This window comes from Ursus maritimus, unplaced genomic scaffold (assembly GCF_017311325.1).
Source record: "Ursus maritimus isolate PB19 unplaced genomic scaffold, ASM1731132v1 scaffold_10, whole genome shotgun sequence".
Taxonomy (NCBI): domain Eukaryota; kingdom Metazoa; phylum Chordata; class Mammalia; order Carnivora; family Ursidae; genus Ursus; species Ursus maritimus.
In genome coordinates, this window is record NW_024423344.1 from 64,979,800 (window position 1) to 65,004,121 (window position 24,322).

The 24,322-nt window shown below is 45.4% G+C and overlaps 2 protein-coding genes across 6 annotated transcripts in view; one reads left to right on the top strand and one right to left on the bottom strand.

Annotated features, from left to right (window-relative positions):
* DZIP1 (DAZ interacting zinc finger protein 1) overlaps positions 1-6,202 on the bottom strand; it is a 49,705-nt gene extending 43,503 nt beyond the window's left edge. For 3 of the 4 annotated variants that reach the window (XM_040623895.1, XM_040623887.1, XM_040623874.1), the window contains exons 1-5: positions 6,009-6,202; positions 5,239-5,336; positions 4,579-4,792; positions 3,568-3,811; positions 2,904-3,461 (exon numbers count right to left, since the gene is read on the bottom strand). In XM_040623895.1, the coding sequence (XP_040479829.1) occupies positions 2,904-3,461; positions 3,568-3,603 (594 nt within the window). In that variant the 5' untranslated portion in view covers positions 3,604-3,811; positions 4,579-4,792; positions 5,239-5,336; positions 6,009-6,202. The remainder of the gene's footprint in view (positions 1-2,903; positions 3,462-3,567; positions 3,812-4,578; positions 4,793-5,238; positions 5,337-6,008) is intronic. The other variant, XM_040623880.1, reaches the window with a different exon arrangement.
* An 11,257-nt stretch (positions 6,203-17,459) lies between these two features.
* DNAJC3 (DnaJ heat shock protein family (Hsp40) member C3) overlaps positions 17,460-24,322 on the top strand; it is a 71,016-nt gene continuing 64,153 nt past the window's right edge. The window contains exon 1 of one of the 2 annotated variants that reach the window (XM_040623910.1): positions 17,460-17,693. In XM_040623910.1, the coding sequence (XP_040479844.1) occupies positions 17,612-17,693 (82 nt within the window). In that variant the 5' untranslated portion in view covers positions 17,460-17,611. The remainder of the gene's footprint in view (positions 17,694-24,322) is intronic. The other variant, XM_040623915.1, reaches the window with a different exon arrangement.

The window sequence follows — 24,322 nt, forward strand, 5'->3', positions numbered from 1 at the left end:
CAGGCAGGGGGAGTGGGAGAGGAAGAAGCAGGCTCATAGCGGAGGAGCCTGATGTGGGGCTCGATCCCATAATGCAGGGATCACGCCCTGAGCCACAGGCAGACGCTTAACCGCTGTGCCACCCAGGCGCCCCCAAAAGCATATTTTAAACTATGTCTCTCTGACTGAAAAATGCATGCTTTTTCTACCCCCAACACTCATCTCTAACTCCAAGACACCGAAAACTGCAACCAGGGTCAGAAATTCATTAACAGATTCCCAAATCTGCCTGTGGTGCTAAAGCATGGAGAGGAATCTAAGTCTTCCAGCTATGAGAACAAAAGGTTTTCTTAGAATGAGTCTAAGTCCTGCTATGATCCACTGGTATTTTTAAATTTTTAATTAAAAAAAATAATTTGATAGCCAGATCATTGGTACACACTGGCCTTCACACATGGCCATGAGACTTCCCCAGCTGTTGGAGGTCTCTACTGCAGGCTAAGGTCAAGTAGCTATTTCAACAAAATCAATGGTCTTCCTGTAAATTTTATCATAGGCTAAATATCCCCAAACACAGGAATCTGAGGTTAAAATAATTGTAACATTTTAGTTACAGCTAGTTCATGTGCCAACTTTTCTTAGCAGCAGTCTTGACTTCCCCTCCCTGAATCACTGATTCTCACAGAATCAGCACTGTGACCACTATTCAGCTCCTAGGAAAAGTGCAAGGATTTGCAGAGATCACAGGTAGCCAGGGCTCACTACCAAGAGAAATCAACATGCACACGTCAGATGCTGTTTACTGAGACTTCCTTAAGCCGCACAAGCATTATCTCATGGAATTCTCAGAATAGCCCTAAAAGGTAGCTACTGCTAACGTTCTCATTTTCCAGATGAGGAAACAGAGGTCTAGGTGTTACATGACTTGCATGGTGGATTAGTTAGGATTTAAACCCATGCAGTCTAACTCTGAAACTGTCACCCCAAAGCACTCAACTGCTCAAAGACTCCATCAAGAGGTAATGGCAAGTCACCCAAAACGGTAGAGTGTATTTATACTATACTGAGTAGGAAAAAGTGGTCTGGTCACTTCCACCCTTTCGTGGTCACACCTGGTCATGCCATACACCTAACATTATCATTCAGAGAGTTTGCTGAGTGGCCAAGTTGGCAGATGTCACTCACCTGATAAAAATGAGCCATTACCTTTATTCATGTATAACGTTCACACTTGAACATCTTTACTAACAGCTATTTCTATGGTAACTAAAAGAATGAAAAAATGTTCATCAACATAAAATTTCTGTATGTTATAGGTTTTAACATTTCACTGATTACTACCAAAGCTAATGTATTTTAAGATCCATTTATTTATTTGAGAGAGAGAGCATGTGCGCACACGCAGGCCTGCACCATGTAGGAAGAGAGGGGAAGAGAACCTCAAGCAGACTCCCCGCTGAGTGCAGAGCCTGATGCAGGGCTCAGTCTCACAATCCCTGAGATCACAACCAGAGCCAAAACCAAGAGTAGGGTGCTCAACCAACTGAGCCACTCAAGCGCCCCAAGCTAAACTATTTTTAATGTCGAAATAGAATCCATTCTATTCATTGCATAATAAATATATTTACGAAAGGCCACATCAGCATTATTTATAAATATGTAGTTTCTAAATGGCATTTATGAAACAAATAGGCAATTAGCAACATCAGGTGTTATTTGAGGATTATACCTCAGGATTGTGTACCCAGGGCTAAACACTAGGCTTTCTAACAGTATTCTCTCCTAACTGTTCACCTATCTTAAAGTACACTTCTTCCGAGGCTCCTGTCGGGTTAGTCCTAAGCACTATGAACCACACCATTAGTGCCTAAGTCCATTGAGGCTTTTTTTTTCTTTTTTTTTTTCAAATAAACTCTACTCCCACCACAAGGCTGGAACTCACGACCCCAAGATCAAGAGTTGCACGCTTTACCGACTGAACCAGCCAGGCGTCCCATTCACAGAGGCCTTTTAACTCATATTTAGCCAAAGTGACTACAATGTAAGGGCATGAAATGAATCTTGTCAGCCTGTTGCTTACTTTAATATCTTTATCAAAGGTATCTTTATCTTTATCAAACATTGTTGACTCTCTAATTGATAAAAAAATAAGTACACTGATTCTGTTATACTCAAAAATTACAGTATTTTATCTTGGGCCCAATGACTAACCCATAATAGAGATTAAAAGCAGAAAAGCAAGAGGTTTTTATTTTTAAAATACTGTTGTTTTAGTAATAAAATATGTTTTAAATACTACCTGTTCAGTTAAAGCACACTGTTGTTCTGTATCACTAATATTGTTATATTTGGCAGTGTTCTTGTTCTTAGGAAATATACACATTGAAATAGTCAGGAGTCTGAAACTCACTGTCAAATGGTTCAAAAATAATAGTATATAGAGAGAGACTGAGGAAATAAAGCAAATGTGGCAAATGTTAATAACTGGAGAATCTGGATGAGGGGTTTATGAAGTTCTTTGCACTATTCTTATAACCCTTCTGTAAGTTTGAAAATATTTAGAAATAAAACCCCCACAAACTTAATCACACCAGATCATCTGGGGGCAGACCTCAACAGCAATTTCTACATGGTTTATTTTTCATTACATCGATTAGAAGAAGGATGCAGCTTCTTAAACAACCGGCATTTAGACGGCTTCCATAAAGCACAGCGGGCATTGTTTAATTATTAATCCTGTGGTCGTCTATGGAAGGTAACGAACCATGTCACCTGTCGGTTACAATTACTAGTTTGCTTAACTATTGCAAAAAAAGGGGCGGGGGGGGGGAGCAGTGATCTAGGAAAGGACTCTCGATATCCTGGCGGGTGGGGAAGAAGAGTTTTACTGGATTATGAATTGGAATCACAGGGCAGTGTCCCACCTGGTAATAGCTGGCTTTAGCCTCGATCATCAGCTGCTGGGTCGAGATCATCTTTTTCCTGCGTTTACACTCTTCCTTGAGTAACTTAATCTCCCCAGCCTGCTTGGCGAGGAGCTTCTTGCTCTGCTCACCCTCGGCCATGCTCAGGTGCAGGCGCTCCTCCAGGCTGTGCAGCTGCGAGGTGAGGAACTCCTGGGAGTGCAGCAGGTACTCGATGGTGAGCTGCGCCAGGCGGATGAGCTTCAGCAGCACCGGGTCCACCCCCGACTGGCAGTGCGGGCACTTCTCGTCCTCCAGCTTGCAGAAGGTGATGTTCATGATGTTCTCCTGCAGCGTCAGCACGTCCACGGCCCCCGCCACCTTGTCCACGTCGATGGCGCTCAGCCGCCGCCAGTCCACACTCTCCAGCCGCGGCCGGAACTGGAAGAAGGGCAGGGGGCCTGACGCCGCGCTGTGGGCGGCACTGGCCATCCCGGACGGCGCGGCCGAGGCAGCTGCGGGGGCGTCGGGACCCTCCAGGCCGCTGGCCAGCGGGTAGTAGACGTGCTTCTGGAAGGGCTGCGGGAAGGAGACAGCGTGGCGGTGGTCGGGAGCTGGGAGTCCCGGGGACCCGCGGCGGCCGCCAGCCCCACATCCCCTGGCAGCCCGATTTCCCGGCTCTTACCATGCTTGGAAGCAAATCCGCCGCCTCCGCTGGCATCCGAGGAGGGGGCGGTCCCGTCTACCCGGCCCGGGCCGCCTCCCGGGCCGCCGCCGCCCCACCCCTCGGGAGCGGGAGATGGCCGGGTCTTCCGCGGCGGCGGCGGCCTAAGGTCTGGGCGTCCAGGCCGTTGCTATGGCAGCGCCCCTGCCGGGACCTGGAGCGAAGGGCGCGCCTGCCCCGGAGCGGTCAGCGTGCGCCCAAGGCCCTGTGGGACCAGAGAAGACTTCGTGGGCGAGCGCGTCCACCCGGAGAGGGCATCTCCTGGGCGCTGGCTCCCTGGGCCACTACCCTCCCTGGCTCTGGGGCTGACACTCCCTGTCCCTGAGGCGTAGGGAGCCACATCCCCCCCGGGCTGCCAGCCTCCAGGTATTCACTCTTGTCCGGGTACTCACTCATATCCTAGCCTTACGTTTTGAGATTAGAAATGCCTATTCATCCCCCTCTTTCACACACAACTTAAAAAAACGTTAAGCAATAAAACTATGTAAAATTAAATGGGATGGAGGGGAATTGGCTGCAAAAGAGCAGAAAGACACTTCTAAGGTATAACGAAAATGTTCTGTATTTTGATTGTGCTGTTGGTTGATTACCTGGCTATATATATATTTATCAAAATTTATCCAATTGTACATTGAAAATGAAGGGTGCATTTGTCTATTATACTTCAATGAAATTGTTTAAAAAATTAAATTTGGGGCGTACCTCATCATTATATTTGATGTCAGGCTTTCTCAATTTCTTACACCCAAGATACTTTTTAAAAATGGAGTTTTTCTTCCCCTATGAGTTGCCTACCTAAATATAAGATACTTATAGAAGTACAAATCTAGGAATTTCCCCAGATAGTAATACTTTACTTGTCTTTCCAAAAGGACACATTCTCAAAATGTGAAGTTAAAAAAAAAATTATATGGAGGGGAACTTTAACCATCAGCTTTGTACCATCAAGTTTTAGAGGGTCCTGGTGTTTACCTTAGGAACTTGTAGGACAACTGCATTCTGTTATCTGGACAGGCTAAAATATCTCTAGCAGCAACTTGCAGACCACAGGCCTTTCATTCTTGGGGTCCTTTGGGTGCTGCCCGTGGCTACCACAGAGACCAACGAGTTGAGGAAAAGCCACACATTCCTCAATCCACTGGGGAGTCCCTGCTTGGAACAACCATCAGGAAAATTTTTTTCTTTCCTAACAGCCAGATAGGTGAATAGAAGAAAGGAAAATACAATTTAGAGTAACTTAAAGCAAAGTTGTAATGTCAAATATTTTTAGCGCTTTTCAGATACTGTGAACTAGACATAAACCCATATAAAAGCATCCAGGAAATAGAGAACACACTTTAGATGACTTTATATAAACTCTACATCCAAATAACTTTCAGTGGGCCTTTGGAAACAAAGAACTATTAACCGTTCACTGCAGCTGGCATAAAAGACTTACAGACCTAGGTTCAAAGTTTGATTCTTCCATTTACTTGCTACTTGACCTAGAACAAGTTATGTCAGCCCCATGCCTCAGTTTCCAACCTGTTTAAAGGACGGATTCTTCCATTTACTTGCAGCTTGACCTAGAACAAGTTATGTCAGCCCCATGCCTCAGTTTCCAACCTGTTTAAAGGACGTCAGGTTACCGACCTGGCAGGTCTGTGGACTGTGGGCTCCATCCACTGGGCTGCAGGATCAGCGGGAACAAGGGCAGTGATTTCTCTTGCTCACCGTTATGTCCTCAGCACCTAGCAAAGGTCAGGCACAGAGAGGGTTGAGAATTTGCCAAATGAACACGTGGATAAAGAATGATTGAATCAACTCGGCATTTAGTTAAGTAAATGTCAGCTCCCGGCCCGTATCCCTCCTATTTTCTGCGCCTCTGTCCTGTTAGGGGGATTCACCCATGCTCCGGGCCCAGGCCCTCGGAGCTGAACGTGGGGGGCCCTCCGCGCGCCCCCACTGCGGTCGGAGGAGGAGGCGCGCGGGGCTACGTTCGCTGCCGCCGCTCCGGGCGCAGAGAGCCGCGGGGCTGGCCATCCTTGCCCCTTGGTTGAATCTCGGTCCCAAGATGGCCGGAACAGGAAAGAAGGGGGCACGCTTTCCCGTTCCCTCCGCCCCCCATCCCGGGGCTGGGCTGCAGCCCGGCGCAGCGCCTCGGCTCCCGGGCGCACTGCGGGGTGGCCCGCCGAACCCGCAAAGACAAAGGCCGGTTTACACGGGCTCCAGTGAGGCACCGGCACTGTCCGTTAGAAGGGAAACGGGGAGTGGGGGGCTGCCGCAGCCACGCCAGCGGGGTCTGCAGTGCCTCGGCTCGCGGCCGGGGGAAGCGGGAGGAGGCCCTGGCTACGCCGGCACCGAGATGCCGGGTCTGCCGCGGGCTCCCGAGGGCTCCTGGCGCATCCCGGCCCTCGGCTCACCCCAGCTGCGCGCTCCTTGGCGGGCGCCGGGCGCTGCAGGCGGACGGGAGGACGCTGGGGACCCAGACCCCAGAAGCACTGCTGACGCAGGCGGGGCCCACAGAAGCGGAGGAGCAGCCGAGCGGGAAGCGGCGGGCCGGCTCCTTCTTCCAGGGCGCAGAATGAAGCCTGTCTGGTTTGGGCAAGTTGTGGCGCGGCGGGCCTGGCGCCGTTCGGGCCCTCCCAGACTCCGGGCCGCTGGCTCCTCAGGATCCCCCACCCCCCTCCCGCCCCCCTCCCCTCTGCGATCTCCCTCCGGCTTCTCCTCTCCGCGTCCCAGCTCCTCTGGCAGCTGGGCGGGACCGTGCGCGTCTCGACCGCAGCGCTAAAATGTGCTCCGCCAATCCCGCTGTTGGTGCAGACACGTGGTGCCGGGGCGCGCTCTGTTGCTGGCGTGGGATGTTCTCCCCGGGAAGGCTTTTCAAAGAGAAACCAGATTCAGTCCTACCCTGCGGTTGGCCTGGCTCTCAGCTAGCTAATTTACTATGGGTGCTTTATGTGAATTCTCTCCCAAGAAGAGATGCATTTTAATCGCAGAAGTCTGCAGATGCAAGGAACCTTGAAGAGGCTTTCTAATGCAGCTCTACGTTTGAGTGACGTGGAAAACGGGATTAGGGACTCTGCATGCAAGCACACAAGGATTAAACCCACGTAGGTTTTTCCGCTTATTTTTCGGTGGTGTCCGCTTTAGGACGGAAAGCACGGTTCTCTGTTGGTAGAAAGTTTGACAGTGAGGGGAGAGGAGATGCCGTGGGACATGAGTAGTGTGATGTATTTTCCTAAAATTGGAACGCTTGGTCTGACAGTTGGGTAAAATTCAGTATTTTAAAATAAGGAGTAATCCAGAAAGTATGCATGTATCATTTTAACAACATGAGATTGACCCAGATTGAGGACTTTGAGTGCACGGAATGCAAAATGTTAGCGTCTGCTGTAGCAAAAATCGTTCTTCACTTAGAAAGGATTAACTACAGAATCTTTGCTGGAAGGTAACATGTTACTGTAAAATGCCTTTCCTTGTGCTTCTCCCTGACCAAATCAACTTTGTACCATACTTTATTTAGCACAAGGCTTCAACCCTAGTAATAGTTTAATAAGGATTTATGTGAATTCCTTTCTTTAGTTTTTACTTGAAATCATTAGGCCTAAGACAGCCTTGGTAAGATTTTTAAATTTGTTGAATTTTAAAATTCTTAAATTTGAAAGTGAATCCAAGAGCCCATAAGAATCCTCTGAGCAGGAGGGGTAAAGATCTCTAGGAAGAATTTTCAGGCTTTATGAAGTAGAAAGGCCATTGCTTTGCAAAGTGTATACTCTGTAGCCATTTGTGGTAAGTGTGAGTGAGTGAGGGAGTGAGTATGTGTGTAGGATGATTGTTTAATGTTACTTGACGATATACCATTTGAGTTACTTGTATCCCCCGTTCCCCACTCTCAGTACATTACCCCACATTTGCAGAGTTGGAAGAAATGAACGTGCGGGCTTTGGCTTGGCATAGCAGCAATCATACATTCTTGATCCTGTCAAACCTCTTATACCAATTAACAAAGCCCAGCAGGGAGTGGCTGTGATAATTAAATAATTCTATTTTACGAAACTATTTAGGGGCACCTGGGTGGTTCAGTCGGCTAAGCATCCGCCTTCAGCTCAGGTCCTAATCTCAGGGTCCTGGGATCGAGCCCTGTGTCAAGCTCTCTGCTTAGTGGGGAGTCTTCTTCTCCCTCTTCCTCTGCCTGCCACTCCTCCTGCTTGTCCTTTCTCTCTCACTCCCTCTCTCTGTCAAATAAATAAATAAGATCTTTAAAAAAGGAGAAAAGAAAATCATAAGGAAGAGAAAATACAAAATTTACAGTACTGTCCTGTATTTATTTTTTAAATAATGTATAAATGGACCTGCACAGTTCAAACCCATGTTGTTCAACGTTTAACTCTGCTCCATCCAACAACAGAAGAATATATGTTCTCAAACTCACACGGAACGTTCGGGAAGATAGACCACATTCTGGGCCATTAAACACACCTTAACAAACGTAAAAGAATAGAAATCATACAAAATATGTTCTCAGATAACAACAGAATTAAACTAGAAACCAATAGCAGAAAGATAGCTGGAAAATATCAAGATATTTGGAGATTAAACAAAGCACTTCTATATAGGACATGGCTCAAAGAAGAAATCTCAGGAGAAAAATTTAATTTGGAACTAAATAAACACAGAACTTACCAACATTTGTGAGATGCAGTGCAAGTAGGGCTTAGAGGGAAATTTGCTGTTTAGAAGCAAGTCACTTTGACTTACATCCAAGGGGGAAAAGCAGGTTTAGGTTTGACTTTTGAAGGGAGGAAGCATCAGAGATTTCGAGCCCGTATTTTGAAACCACCACAGAAAACCATACCTCCCTTGTGGGGTTTCCGGTGGCCTGAGTAGTGAAATGGCCTGGTGGCAATTTCAACTTGCAATTCAACTGAACCATTAACACACTGCCTTGAACTAACTCGGATCTGGAAGATAGGCTAAAAACAGAAACAAAAACCCAAACCTCACTGTCAAGGAAGAGGGCTCAGTCCTGGCCTTTTGGTGGGGGGTTGGGGAGGGGGTAGGGAAGGGATCATACAAATCAAATAAGGACTTATGGTTTCCTGACATGCCGTACTTGGGAGCCACCTGATTAATTGATCACAACCGGATGTTCACGGGGGTCAGGCTATTTTTACTGGAACCTGATTATCCTGGCCACGGTACTGCCTGCTAGGATAACCAAGCTGAGTTTACGCCTGGTGGGTAGCAGCTTCGACGTGGGCACACACATCTTGAGCTCCTCCCCTGCCCCTGGGATCTGGGAGTGCATCCCGGTGACAGCTCTTGCACCCAGCGTTCTGAGTCTAGAGAAAGTTTTTGTGCAGAGCTGTCCCTTCTCATGGGAGGTGGGTACAGAATTAGTTCACCATGCCTGCATGCCTCCTGCCTTCAATGTAACTTCCGGCTCTGATGAGGCTGGGAAGCTAAAAACCATGCTTCCCTGACCCCTTTCCAGCTCATATTCTGGAAGCAAATTGGTTTCTGCCAATTAGACACACTCTTGAATGACATGAAAGAGAGACGTGGGACAGAAGCTCTTCCGCTGCTGTTCTTGCTGGCAAACAAGGCCATGCTCAGAGCGTCAGGAGGTAAAGTCAGCCACTGACCTAAGCGTGCCTATTGCAGCTTTCAACTCTATCAAGGGGCGGTTGAGACAACCGCGGCTTTTTTTCTTATCAGAGGATCAAACTCCAGAATTTCACAGCTCTGGGGCTACCCCCTCCCCACACTCCCCCATCTCTTTCAGTGATTTTGCAAGCATCAGGTTGAGTGCAATTATCTCAGTGCTCAAACTACGCAGGGCGGCTTCACCTTCCTGCCATAAAGCCACACGGATACCCCTTAACAACCTATACTTTTCGTTACTAAAATGAAAGTTTATATCAAAGATGTGGTGAAGAGGAGCCTGGCCTTGCGAGCATCATCTATCCAATCCTTTATTCCCTCTTTCTCACGTGTCTGAATTCCTTCCTTTATACTTGTTAAGGGATTTCTGGCTTTGGGGATATCGTTTGTTGTGGGACAAAGTTCAGTGCACGTTTACATTGGACAATCTTTCCCCAACTTGTTCTACTCTGAATACACAATCTCCGGGAGGTGCCCGGATCTATACGTTCCGCCGGATAGACGATAGGGACCATGCTCCTGATCTAGAAACCTCACAGTCTATTCCCACATTCGCCCAATTTGGGAGGATATACGTTGGCCAATTTCTACAACTTCTTCTAGGCTTCCAACTCTGATGTACTAATATTCGGGATTGCCTTCCTCTTCCCCTACCAAGGCCATGGAAATGTAGCTGGTTGCCATAGCAACAGTGTGGCTTGGCTTCTGAGGGAAATAATTAGTTCTCACAAGCAAAGGTGGCAAAGTGTCCTCGGCCAAAGAAAGCAGGGTGAGGAGTTATTTCAGGATGGTTTGAGGTCTTCAGTTCCTTTACGTCAGTTCCTCTCAAACTTTCATCAGCGTCCCCTAGAGGACACGCCACACCCCAGAGACCTGTGCCTGCCCTAGAGTTTCTGATTTAGTAGGCCTGGGGTAGGGCTAGAAAATTTGCTTTTCTTTTCTTTTTTTTTAAGATTTTATTTTTATTTATTTGGGCAGCAGCGAGAGAGATCACAAAGTGAGAGGGAGAAGCAGACTCCCCACTGAGCAGAGGGCCCAATGTGGAGACTCGATCCCGGGACCCCGAGATCATGATCAGAGCCAAAGGCAGACACTTGACTGACCGAGCCACCCAGGCGCCCTGAAAGTTTGCATTTCTAACAAGTTCCCAGGGGATGCCGATGCCACTGGTCTGGGCACCAGTGCATCTTTGAGATGTATTGCATTCAGTCTTACAGAGCCTCTTAAATGTTGCCTTTTCCACTGGCCAGGGTGCGCTGCCTTCTGCTCACTTCTCCAACCTTCATATGAAAGACTTAGAAAGACTTAGACTTGCGAACCCAACTCACAGAATCAGTTTCTGGGTTTGGTTTGTGCCTCTTCCGTCTGACAGCTTTAGATAGGAATTGCTTTTGGTTTTTGTTGTTGTTGTTTATTTGCTCGTTTGTCAAAGTCACAGAAGAAACTGGAATATCACCAAGGTGAAATTTTGAGATTTGATCTCCTTCTCTTGTTTTAAGTTATATGTTGGGTGGAAAAAAGCCCTCATGCCTGGTTGTCCACCATTCTTCAGCATTTAAATTGGTTGGTGCAACGACTACTTGACTCCCAGAGCCCCACTCTTAGTGAAAGAACAGTGCCTGCGAATATTAATGGAGTCTCAGATTCTTTTGCCTCCTATTAGCCAAATAACTTATTCCAAACACCCCACATTTCCCCAAGGATGCCCATTTTCTGGTACCAGTTTCCATAACATTTAAGGTTCTTGGCTTTTCAATAACAGAAACCGATTCTGTTCACATAAAGGGGTGGGGTGCCTGGCAAGATTGCCAATAGCTCACATTACCAAAGGAGAAATCAATCAGGCTTCATGAAAGACAGTTACCAGGTGAGCTCCAGAGCTCTCTGTAACTCAGGTTAATCCCACTGCCACGGAATAATCCAGCCCCTTCTTCCTCCAGCCCTTTGGAATTCCACTCCAGATTCCCATTCCTGTGAGATGGACCTAGCGTGGGTCATGTATGCGATGGGCTCTGTGGCGGTAGTAGCAAAATGGGTTGTGATAGACAAACAGTCAGGAGTCGACCACCCAACACAACTGCACAGAAAGGGGAGGGAAACTCCCCAAAAGGAAGACACTTCAAGCAGAAGAGTAATGAATAGATGTCTAATATGAACAACAGCAACTCTCCCCTTTCCCACTCAGCTCTATGACCTTGCTTTTAGGAAAGGTATCCTGATGCTTTCCTTCGAAAGGTTCTCTCTCCCTAAACTGAAGAGTCGAAATTTGAAGTTGCAGATATCGCAGAACAAAGGCTAGCACCTTTATATCCCTTTGAATAATTTGGATTTTTGTGTCTCAGGGAGGTGCGTCCTCTTCACTTATAGATTCTCCGTCTAGATTCTGGGATCTTAGCACCCTTCATCCAGATACTAGGATCCTAACCAGCTCAAGACAGGACAGTCACTGTTGCTTAGAGAAGAATAGAAGGGGTTGCTGGGTGGCTCAGTCGGTTGAGTGTCTGACTCTTGGTTTTGGCTCTGGTCATGATCTCAGGGTTTTGAGATCAAGCCCCACATCGAGCCCTTGTTGGGCTCCAGGCTCTGGGCTCCCCGAGGAGTCTGCTTGAGATTCTTTCCCCCTCCCATTCTCTCCCCCTCCACTCCCTGCCCCTGTGCCAGCTCGAGTTCTCTCTCTAAATAAATAAGTAAAATCTTAAAAAAGAAAAAAAGAAAAGAAAAGGATAGAAAACCAAACACATTCATAGGAATTTCCCCATTCTTTTAGGGCTATATGCTTTTGCTTGGTGTTTCCTTCTTTGTTATTCTCCTGCCTTCTAATTTTACCTTCGCCTAGAATACTAAGGGGTTCAGGAGCTGGTTCTGTTCCTTGGCCCCATTCCTTCTGAAAGACCTTGTCTCTTTCAAGCACACATCAAGTCTTTATTCCAAAGGGCAAGATGAGTTACAGGACCCAATACACAGTCTAGAAGTACCAGCGTGGCTGGCAACCAGAACTTGTATCAGTAGGCTTTCACCAGGTAATGCTGAAGTATCAAACAATCCCCCAAATATCATATTTATGATAGAAAAGTCTATTGTATATGTTTTACGTCAGTTGTATATTAGCTGTGGCTTTGGTCCATGTGGTCTCCTTATGGGACCCAGACAAAAGAAGCAGCCCCTTTCTGGGAGATGCTTTTCTTTTGGCAAAATAGCCAAGTCACACATTGGCTCTGAGAGAGAATGATAAGCAAAAGTGGTAAATCGGGCACTCTGGAGGAGGGCATATGAGGATGTTTTGTACTATCTTTGTAACTCTTTAGGATATAGGTTGCCCCCAATATCTGAAAATAGGGCATTTCTATAAAATCTTCGGTAAGCCGAAATGATGTAAATCGAAGAAGCAATTACATTATTTTATATGGAAAATGTTTTGAGCACTACCAGACCCTAAAACTTACCTCTCTTAGGATTTTCTGATACCTTAGGACACATCTTGCTAACGGATGCACAAAATAAATCGAGATAAAGTGCAGATGCTCAGAGACACATTTCAAAGCTCTGGTGGCTTGTGGCTGCGATGCTGAGTGTAGTTCCTGGGGAAGGGACTTGGTGACGTCACTCTTGCTGCTGACAGTGCTCACTGTCTCTATGAGGGCTTGCTGCAAAACAAATGCTGAGCTCTGTTTTTGCTTTTTTTCTCATAAAAGAGAAAATCCTCTTCAGATTTCTTTTGGTTAAGCAGGTACTAATGTTGGTCTTTTGTAAAAGTGAAGTGGTATATCATGAACTTTTGAAAGAGTGGTGGGGTCGGGGTACCTGTATAAATTTGTCTCATTTAAAGGTGTTGTATGGAAGTGTTGAATTACTATATTGGACACCCAAAACCAATAGGACACCGTATGTAAACTAACTGGAATTTCAATAAAAACTTTAAAAAACAATAAAGTCCAGAAGGAGGCAGTGTGGGTCTGTATGTGGGCTACATAAGTTATTAGGCACCCAGCTTCTCCCTACAACTTTAGATGTGTCCTGCCTCCTTGTGGCTGAAGATGGGTGCGTCAGTCCCCACAGTCCCCCTCAAACCAGGTCACTGCATGGAGGAAGGGGAAAGTATCCATGTAACATTTAAGGGTAAAATTATGTCAAAATAAAAAGTTAGGAAAAACAAGTGATTTGTGTAAACACGTTGCTTTTTAAAATTAAGTATCAATAATTATTTTAGCTAGGTATCGTAATGCGGGTCCTGACAGTGATGAATCCAGCCATTTAGGACTAGAAATTTAGGGTTTCCAGAAGTTTGAAGGACTAGACATTTAAGATTGTGACAAAGGGGGATACCAAATGGGAAAGAGGATTTAATAAGACATGAAGCTGCATGAGATTATTTTTCTCAGAGGCAAATATGTGAGTCCAAAGAAAAAAATTTCTTGAAGAATGACTCATAGGAACAATATTCTGGTGTTCTTGATGTGGTAAAAATGGCTGATCTGCGGCTTTTATTCAGCAGAAGGAGAGGGAGAAGCAGCCTCCACGCTGAGCGGGGAGCCGGATGCAGGGCTCAATCCCAGGACCCAGGGATAACGACCCGAGCAGAAGACAGGCGCTCAGCAGACTGAGCCACCCAGTCACCCTTTGTGGTCTTTATTCTTTTTTTTTTTTTCCAATATTTTGTTTATTTATTCATGAGAGACACAGAATGAGGTAGAGGCAGAGGGAGAAGCAGGCTCCCTGTGGAGCAGGGAGACCAATGCGGGACTCCATCCCAGGACCCCAGGATCATGACCTGAGCTGAAGGCAGACACTTAACTGACTGAGCCACCCAGGCACCCTCTGTGGCCTTTATTCTTAAATAAGTTTTGCTCAATTGCCTTATAGCATTGAATGCTCAACAATGACTGATCTAGTCCAAATTTTCTCTTATAAATGACTTGAACTTTCTGTCTGGCTGTCCATAGTATTACTTCTTTTTCCTTAGAACTCAGCACCTCTACCTGAATATGTCTCAAGAGTGACAGTTTTGAGACTATTTTTCCTGGTACAAAGTGTATTCTTTGAAGGTACAAATTCAAGAGATGCCTGAGTGGCTCAGTCAGTTAAGCATCTGCCTTTGGCTCAGGCGATGATCCCAGGGTCCCGGGATTGAGCCCGGCCTTGGGCTCCTTGCTCAGTGGGGAGTCTGCTTCTCCCTCTTCCTCTCTCTCTTAAATAAATAAATAAATAAAATCTTTTTTAAGAATGTAGAGATTCAAGTCCTTTTTTAATTTTAGAGAATTGTCTTATGTATTGATTGATATATATGTTCTCTTTCTGTATTTCCATTTTCTGCATTGGGAACTCAGAACTGGATATTGCTTGCCTGTCTTTCACCTCCATATTTTTTTCTGCCAATCCTTTATTTTTTATTATTTTTTTATTAAAGATTTTATTTATTTCACAGAGAGAGACATCCAGTGAGAGAGGGAACACAAGCAGGGGGAGTGGGAGAGGAAGAAGCAGGCTCCTAGCACAGAAGCCTGATGTGGGGCTAGATGCCAGAACGCTGGGATCACGCCCTGAGCCGAGGGCAGATGCTTAACAACTGCGCCACCCAGGTGCCCCCAATACTTACTTTAATAAACATTTTTATTGAGTTAAAATACACCTATGAAAACTGCACAAATCATAAATGCATAGCTCACTGAATTCACAAAATGAACACACCCATGTAGCCACAACTTATATTCTAATTTTATTTTATTATTTTTTTAAAGATTTTATTTATTTATTTGACAGAGAGACAGCCAATGAGAGAGGGAACACAGGCAGGAGGAGTGGGAGAGGAAGAAGCAGGCTCCCAGCAGAGGAGCCTGATGTGGGGCTTGATCCCAGGACTCTGGGATCACACCCTGAGCCGAAGGCAGACGCTTAACGACTGAGCCACCCAGGAACCCCTTATATTCTAATTTTATAAAAACATTTTATTTAATTTGATTTTGTTTTCTTTACTCATTCCTATACCTTATTTGTCTTACTAGTTTTCGGCACAATTGTCCTTTCCAGTTTGACGGTCATTGCTGTAATGACTTTTTTTTCTTCTGCATTTTTCCTGAGTTCTGTCAGCTTTCAACTCTCATTGCTATTTCTCCATTTCCTACTATGGTTTTTTGATATATTGCATATTTACAGGAAAGTGCTAGATTCTAAGTATACATTATCTATAATCACACAATACATGCAATATCTAAATATGTAATGATCTGTGGTCCATCACCAGATTAAAATACATAACATTTCCAATATTTAGGATCCCATATACTCTTGACAGATAGCACCCCCTGCCCAGAAATATTTTCCATTCAGACCTCTATCACTCTAGTGTTTTTTCTTCTTGAACTTCTTCATATAAATGGAATTATCCAGTAAATAGTCTTTCGTATTATTATTTTTAATGGTGTCAAATATGCATAATGAAAGTTTACCATTTTAATCATTTTTAAGCGTACAGTTCGGTATTATTAAGTATCTTCACAGTGCTGTTACAGTACATAGTCCTTTGTGTTTGCATTTTTAAAATCATTATATGAATGAGTTTATTATAGTTTTTTTTTTTTAATCCATTCTCCTGTTGAGACATTTTCAGTTTGTGGCTATTATGAATAAAGCCGCTACAAACATTATTGTACAAGGCTTTTTGTGGACATATGTTTTCATTTCTCTAATAGCAATACCTGGGTGTGTACTACAGGTGAAGGAATGCCAAGGTTTGCTAGAGGCCACCAGAAAGGAGGGAAAAGCAAGGAAAGATTCTTTTCTAGAGCCTTCAGAGAGAATATGGCCCAGTCAACTCCTTGATTTTGGACTTCTGTTTTCCAGAACTATAAGGAAATAAATTTCTGTTGCATTAAAACCATTCACTTTGTTGCAATATATTATGGCAGCCCTAGGAAATAAATACAATTATTTTTTACATCCACCTGTTCTCATTTTGTTTATGCCTGTTTTGTTCTGTACTTCCTTTCTTGTATTTATGGATGTATTATATTGGATATATTGTATGAGTGTTCTTGTACTTACGTCTATAAAGCATTCTTAGTCAATGGAGTTAATTTTCTCTGAAGTGAGTTCGGGTTCAGTTGCTGATTTGTTGCCTTTCTTAGCATTACAGTTTTTGGAGTTTTTTGTTTTTTTTTAAAGATTTTATTTATTTATTTATTTGACAGAGAGAGACAGCGAGAGAGGGAACACGAGCAAGGGGAGTGTGAGAGGGAGAAGCAGGCTTCCCGCCCAGGACCCTGTATAGCATGCACTTGGGATTGTGTTGGGGACGCCAGAGGAAATGGCCTTGAACAAAAAACGCTCAAGTGAGTAACCTGAATCTTATCTCGTTCAAGTTCCTATCTCTGTTGTTGAGTTTCCTCTGATAAACACAAGATGCAAGATCCGTTCTAACAGGTCTCTCCTGTCCCCTCCCCCCCCTCCCCCCCCGTTGACGTAGTTTACACTCTGCAGAGCTCCCGGTTCTCTTAGTTGCTGTGCCTCCCTGGTTTCTTCTCTACAGGATTGCTCTTTCCTGGACACGCTGCCAGTTGGGGGTGTGTGTGTCCCAGGCTTCCAAGCCATTCTCCCGGGCCTCAGGTCACTAAGGTACTTCTCCTGGGCTGTTCCTGAAATGTTTCAACCTCCATCAGCTCCTCCTACTCTGCTGAGCTCCGGCCTCTGACCGTTTCTCGCGCACTCTTCAGTCGAGTCTGCGCTCCTTCCGAGACGTTCGGCTGGCGGTAGCAGGTTCTGTGAAGCGTGCTGTTCACCAGTCCATTCCGAGAGGTCCACTCCAGGCGCTCGGGCTTCCTGGGGCGAGGCTTGGCTCCTTCATCGCGGACGCGGCGACTTCACCTTCCTCTCTTAACAGCACACCGGAAAACCTCCTCCTCGCTAACCTACAGCTCCAGGAGCGACCCGAAAAGGCATCCGCGGCCTGCGCATGCGGACTCGGCGGCCGCCACACAGACGCCCGGGGCCGCCTCCCTCCGACCGGCCACGGCCGTTTGGAGCTCCCTGACAGCTCCACGACCAGCGGACGCAGCCTCGTCTCGTGCCTCCACGTTGTCCTATCAGAGATGGGGCGGGGCGGCGGCCGCCGCAGCCTATCAGCGCGAACCACGACCCCGGCGAGCCCAGTAGGAGAGCGGCCAGGAAGAAGGCGATTGGGTGGCAGCGGCGCTCGGGGCGTAGCGTCGCCCGGGCCCCGCCCACCGCTGCCTTCCTCTGCTGGGCGCCAGCTGCTTCTTAGGCCTGAGCGAGAGCCGACGGCGGGCGGGCGCAGCTGTAGCCTGAGCGCCGGCGGGGCTGGTGGGCCCCGCACCCTCTCTCCTCCTTACCGCCCGCGCCCTCGGACATGGTGGCCCCCGGCTCCGTGACCAGCCGGCTGGGCTCGGTGTTCCCCTTCTTGCTGGTCCTGGTGGACCTGCAGTACGAAGGTGAGTCTTGCCCTGCCCTGGCTGGGGGAGCGGGCGCCCGCGCCAGGCCCCCCGGCGCTTCCCCGTCTGCGTACGGCGCGAGTCTCGAGGCGCCCCGGGCGGCTGGGCGGGAGCCGGGGAGTCCGCGCGGCCCGGCTGGGCCTTAGCCGGCCCCTGGGCGGGGGCCGGCGCCCGGTTCCGGGTTTGTCTGGGGAAGAGGTGGTGGGACCGGCGGGCCGCCGGGCGGGGACGGGAGGTTTCGGAGTGAGGAGCGGGGCCGAAGGGGGTTGCGGGGGAGCGGGGCCCTGGGCAGCGACTCCTGGAGTGTCCTGGGACGTGGAGACCGGAGCAGCCGTCGGGTCCCGGCCTCTCTTGGGGCCCCTCGCTTGGCGCCTGGGGACACTTGGTCAGTGGTAATGGGAGGAGGCAGTAAAGGTGGCCAAAGGGGAGGCTTCTTTCGCTTTGGAGTTCCGGGGGCGGGGGGAATGTGTGAGGCTGCGTTTAGCGGAGGGGACAGTGTTGACTGTTGAAAGTTGAGTAACCATCGCATTACTATGTGTCGTGGTTAGAAGTTGTTAGGTTGGTGCGTTAAGGAGCCGGTGCTGGAATTCAAGCTCCCGGAGGGTGAGGCACGAAGTTTGTGGTTTTACTACTCAGAGCATGGTGTCCTTCAATTTAGGGCTGGCTTTCCTTTTCCGAGTTCTCTAAGAAAAGGTCCCCTTAAAAGGTACGGAACGCTTCAATTGCGCTTGAGTCCTACAGATTGGATTGTTGACTACTCTAACAGAATAGCAAAAGCAGAGGGCTGCCCCATCTTAGATGTCCGCGGGAGCAGTAGGAATTAAAGCTGAAATTGCCAACTGAACTAATGCTCCCAGCCTGGTGACTGCAGGAAATATTCGAGTATAATGACTTGTCACATGCACGGATCTCCTTTCAGTCCCCTGAAAAGGGCTAGTTAGTTAAAGGGGTCACACATTTCAATATGAGACTTAATGTTAGATTTGGAGGGAGTGAGGAACCACAGTTGGGAATTGTTTATGGTAAAATCCCCTCAAAATTTTCAACTTAAAAAAAAAGTAATACACTCCACATTTTAGGTCTTCTTCATGGCAGTGTTATTGTTGTTCTCTTGGTGACCCCATATTCTTTTTTGAATCCTAAATCAGAACACATATCGGGACAACATTGGGACAAAGTATTTGACAAAGAATTTATCTAGGTTGCCCTAGACAATCTGGGCAATAGAACTTTGCATGCCTGGACAGCTTTAATATGGGTCATGTATTACAATTCTCTTGGCATTTTCTAATGTTAACACTCCCCCACCCCACCCAAGTGTCACATTTTGTCCAGTTACTACTAGTGATTTATTTTGACCGCTTAAGAGAAAGTTGCCTATGTTCTTTCTAATGCTTTTTTTTTTTTTAAGTTACGAAAGTGCACACTTTTACATGATTTGCTTTTCCTATTAGCTTTTGGACTACCTTTTTGGAATTGCTGTTCTGTGGGACTCAGTACTTCATTTCTCTCCTATAGTATTTTCCATAAGAAAAACTTGATTAGAGAGTTTTTCTGTATGGAAGGCATTGGTGACAGTTCTCAGAGGAGTGCCAGAGTGCCCTTCTTGAGGAACATTGCCTGTATGAAGTAGCGGGGACTTGGTACAGGTGGTAGGGAAGAAAGGGAAAAGATCTTAAATTCATTAAAGGTCTTCTGTGTGCCAGGCATCTTTTCATTCATGGAAGTATGTGATACTGTTTCTACTTTACAGATGAGGGAACTTGAGCTATAATGTCACGGAGCTGTTAAATCCAACAACCCTAAGTTAAACTGTTATTTGACTCCAAAGTTCATCTTGTGTGCAGGTTGGAGACAGACATTAAGTGGTTGATAGTATCATGTGGGCCCCAGCATTTGTGAGTGGCGGCAGCTGAGAAAAATCAGCATCTTTTTTTTTTTTTTTGGTTTGTTTGCCACTGGTGGTAATGAGTTGATTTCCTGGCATGTTTAATACAGTGGTTCTTAAACTTGAATGTGTATCAGCGTCTTAACTGGAGGGCTTTTTAAAACAGAGTGCTCAGTTCCCCTCTCAGCATTTCTGATTCCGTAGGTCTGGGTGGGATCTGAAATTTCGCATTTCTAAAAAGTAATCACTGGTGAGAATCACTGGTCTAATAAGTCGTATAGAGAAGTAAAATTAGGTGTCTGCATGTACTAGACACTAAATTTGGTGATGATATAAACCTAAGAAAGAACCTTTGACCTGAATTGACAAACTGTTAACTCCTGTTTTCCAAAATAAGTTGTGTTTGGTTTCAGTAACCTCAGAGTTCTCCAGGGGGGTATAGGTCCGAGGTTCAGAAGGAGAGGAAATGAAGGAGAAGGGTATGAGAATCGTGAGTGTGAAACAAGAGTTGCATGTGACAGAGAGGGTCACCAGTAATTAGCTTAGTTGGCCTAGTTTTTTTCTGATTTAAAAATATTCGTCTTTTTTTTTTCCCCTTAGGCTTTTCTGTTAATTGTGATCCAAAGGAAGAGACTATGCAATAGTCTTATGAATTGAAAGATTACATCTTTTAGCACCCTCTTTCAAAAAGGCCTTTGAAAAAAGTCCAAAGCACTAGGTTAGGGATAGAATTTTTGGAGCAGAAAGAAAACTTTAGTAGTATCTAGTATTCTCGTGTTACAGATAACATAGCTATTTTAATTCTTTGCTGATGGTTTGTTCTGTTTGGCCCCTTGAGTAGGAACACACCCTGGGAACCAGACCTTCTTTTATCTTTTTTTCTTCCTTAACATGCTTCCTGGACCCAGTTTTTCTTTATTTCACTGAACTGACCTGACTAAACCATTTATTTGGCCATGGGTAAAGAATAGTTGGAAATCTTTAGGTATAAATGATTGATAATTTTTATATTCATCTAACCTAAAGTATGTTTTGTCTTCTCTAGGATTTTCTGGCATTATTTAAATTTGTAAAGAAAAAATAAAGTAGGGAAAATGAATGACTTCCTGTACTTTATACACACTGAGTATGTTAGCAGATTGTCAGATAGCTTCTAGATTCCTTTTAATGTGATAGGCTATAGTTAGTAGTGTAGAAGTTCTAGTTCACTTGACTAGCTAGCATTTGCTGAACAAGGGCCTGAAATGCAGTAATTTTGGTTCTGTGGGACAGGTTGTTCTGAGATGGGATTCCCTGAAGTAATTATTAGGCTTTATTTTCTCATATGAAGTGAACTAATTGTGGTTAAGTTTAATTTCTTTTGTCATGGTTTTCCTTTGATTAATGTCCACCAGTTTATCTTTGTTTATATGGAAATATCATGGGAACCTCATCACCTGCTCTTTAGAACTAAGACATTTCAACTGTAGATTTATTTCAAGATCTTTAGAAAACTGGTTTAAAAAAATTGTTTATTTTTTGTTTTGTACATCCAATAAGTTTGAGTCATTTGGAGTTCTGGAATCTGGGAATCAGTCAGCAGGGGCTTACTCTATCTATAGTGCTTTCTGGTAAGATGTAGTATAGAACTCATGGTTTTGTCATAGAGTTCACAGGCCACTTGGGGGTATAAGACCTGCTTCGTGAAGCAGGCATGTACTCTTCCCTCTTTCCTCAGTTCAGACTTAGTGGTCCACCCTGTAGTCACTCCATTGCAAACACCCTTTAATTTTCTTGCCCCTGTATTCTTTTGTTTTACACACATGGCAAAATTCAACACCTATGAAACCGAACTTGGCCAACTTGTTTGTTGTACCTCAGAGTTGAACATGGCTGGAGAAAAATGGAGATAACCTTGCTGACTGGTCTCATTGTAAGCACATAAGCTCAATTTCAAATGCACACTCAATACTGCCAGCATTCCTACAATTCCCTAGTATGTCTATTCCTAAAAATCAGCATATCAGACTTTTTCTTTCCTTAAATCTCCAATGTAACCCCCCTTTCCTTCCTCTCTACCTCATTCCTTTAGACCTTGCCTTGAGAAAATAAAAGTCACCACAGGACAGTTTCCTTTTCTTTCTTCCACTAAAGTCACTAGCCTACCTATATTCATACCCAGTCTGCTACTTTTCTTATATTAAAATGGATATGGGGCGCCTGGGTGGCACAGCGGTTAAGCGTCTGCCTTCGGCTCAGGGCGTGATCCCGGCGTTATGGGATCGAGCCCCACATCAGGCTCCTCCGCTATGAGCCTGCTTCTTCCTCTCCCACTCCCCCTACTTGTGTTCCCTCTCTCGCTGGCTGTCTCTATCTCTGTCAAATAAATAAATAAAACCTTTAAAAAATAAAAAAAATAAAAAAAAATAAAATAAAATGGATAAAGCATTTCTATTCCTGGCAAAATCCAATTCCTATGCTTATGCCCTGGATTCCATTTCCTCTCATCTTCTGAAAATATTGCTCCTATAGTTACCGTTTCTCTCCTGTGTCATCACCTTCTCTCTCTCTGTGGGATCCTTGACATCAGCACTCCAACATGCTGTAGTGTTTCCATCCTAAACTGTTCTTTGATGTCCTGTGTCCCTTCAGCTATTGACTTGTGTCTTTGCCTTTCTAGACAGCAGGACTTTGAAGAGTTGTTGATAGTCTCTACTTCCTCATCTTCAGTTCTCTCTTCACATTACTGCACTGCTAACTGCAAAGCCTTACTGACTCCTACTTAACCTCTTGTCTTAATCTTCTCCTCATCATTAGGCTCCCACCACACCAACTTCTTTAATTGATTTTTATTATTGTTTTTTTAGAGAGGGAGAGAGCGGGGGTGGTGTGGGTGAGGTGGGGAAGGGCAGAGAGAGAAGGATCGAGAGAGTCTTAAGCAGGCTTCATGCCCAGCATGGAACCTGCTGCAGGGCTCAGTCTCACAACCCCAAGATCATGACCTGAGCTGAAATCAAGAGTTGGATGCTTAACCAGTTGAGCCATCCAGGTGCCCCCACACCAACTTCTCTTACTTCCAGATGCCAACCTCATTTCTGACTGATTCTTGCTGTCCCGACAGTCTGGAAAGTTTCATGTGAGGTCTTCAAATGAACATCCATACTTCAGAGAGGCCTATCCTGACACACTATGTAAAAAGGACTCTCTTTTCAGTTAATAGTCTCTGTTTACCTTTTTGAATTTATTTCATAAAACTTCACATTGTCTGAATTTTCTCATTTATTTTTCTTTCCTATCTGTTCTCTCTAGAATATAAGCTTTGTGGAAAGAGCTCTTGTCTCTGTACCCGAACACACTGACATGAAGTAGATGTGCAATAAAAATTTTTTAAATGGATGAGTGGAAGTTGACTCTTAAGCTGTTTTGTTTTTTTTAAAGATTTATTTATTTATTTATTTGACAGAGAGAGAGAGACAGCCAGCGAGAGAGGGAACACAAGCAGGGGGAGTGGGAAAGGAAGAAGCAGGCTCCCAGTGGAGGAGCCTGATGTGGGGCTCCATCCCAGAACGCTGGGATCACGCCCTGAGCCGAAGGCAGACACTTAACGTCTGTGCCACCGAGGCTCCCCTTAAGCTGTTTTTTTTTTGCATGGACTCTTCTAAACTTATTTTCTGAAGTTGAAACTCAAAAGAGATCCCATCATAACATTTATGCGTTCATGGGGCGCCTGGGTGGCTCAGTTGTTAAGCATCTGCCTTAGGCTCAGGGCGTGATCCCAGGGTCCTGGGATCCAGCCCCACATTGGGCTCCCTGCTCCTCTGGGAGCCTGCTTCTTCCTCTCCCACTCCCCCTGCTTGTGTTCCCTCTCTCGCTAGCTGTCTCTCTCTCTGTCAAATAAATAAAGAATCTTAAAAACAAAAAAACAAAAATTTATTCATTCACAGTTAATTGAAGCAAAGAAAAGTAATGTCCAGTGAAATTGAGCAAACCTGGTTACAATAGATTTTATTTTCCTAGTTCAGCTAGGAAGTTTTTAGTGCAGACATTTAGTTCAGATATACCACACAACTACTCAGCCTTTTCTTCCTTTCAGTTTGGCTCAAGCACTTTTTGGGTCATAGTGACTGGAAAGAGATGCTTAGGATTTCCAGCTTAGTGTATTTTTATTGAAACTGTTCCGTCATCGGTCCTTAGTTGACTATGGAATTGCTAATATAATGTACTTCTTGCTCTTTCTGTGGCCAATTTCCACTTTTTCTGTGTTTCTGCCATGAGACTTCTTTCAGACTCTACCTCATCTTGCTTGAATCTTGGATTCAGATCAGATCTTTTACATACAGTATTTTGTCTTTTTTGTCTCATGTGCCTTTGTAGGATGAACTTTGTGTTTTCCTCATCTGTCACTTTTTTTAAGATTTTATTTTTAGTAATCTCTACACCCAGCATGGGGCTCGAACCCACAACCCCAAGATCAAGAGTTGCACACTCTACCTACTGAGCAACGAGGAGCCCCTCTTGTCCTTCATATTCTCAGTGCTCCAATCTGAATAACCACCCTGGGCTTGCTACCTGCTATGTCACCTAGCCTTAGCGTGAACCTTAGTAGCTTTGACCACTAGCTCCTGCCTTTTTCATTCTTGTTCTTTGACTCTTGATTGTGACTCTCACCACATCATATTCTTAACCCCTCAACTTTACATTTCATTTTTTTTCTTTTATGATTTTATTTATTTATATGTCAGATAGAGAGCACACACAAGCA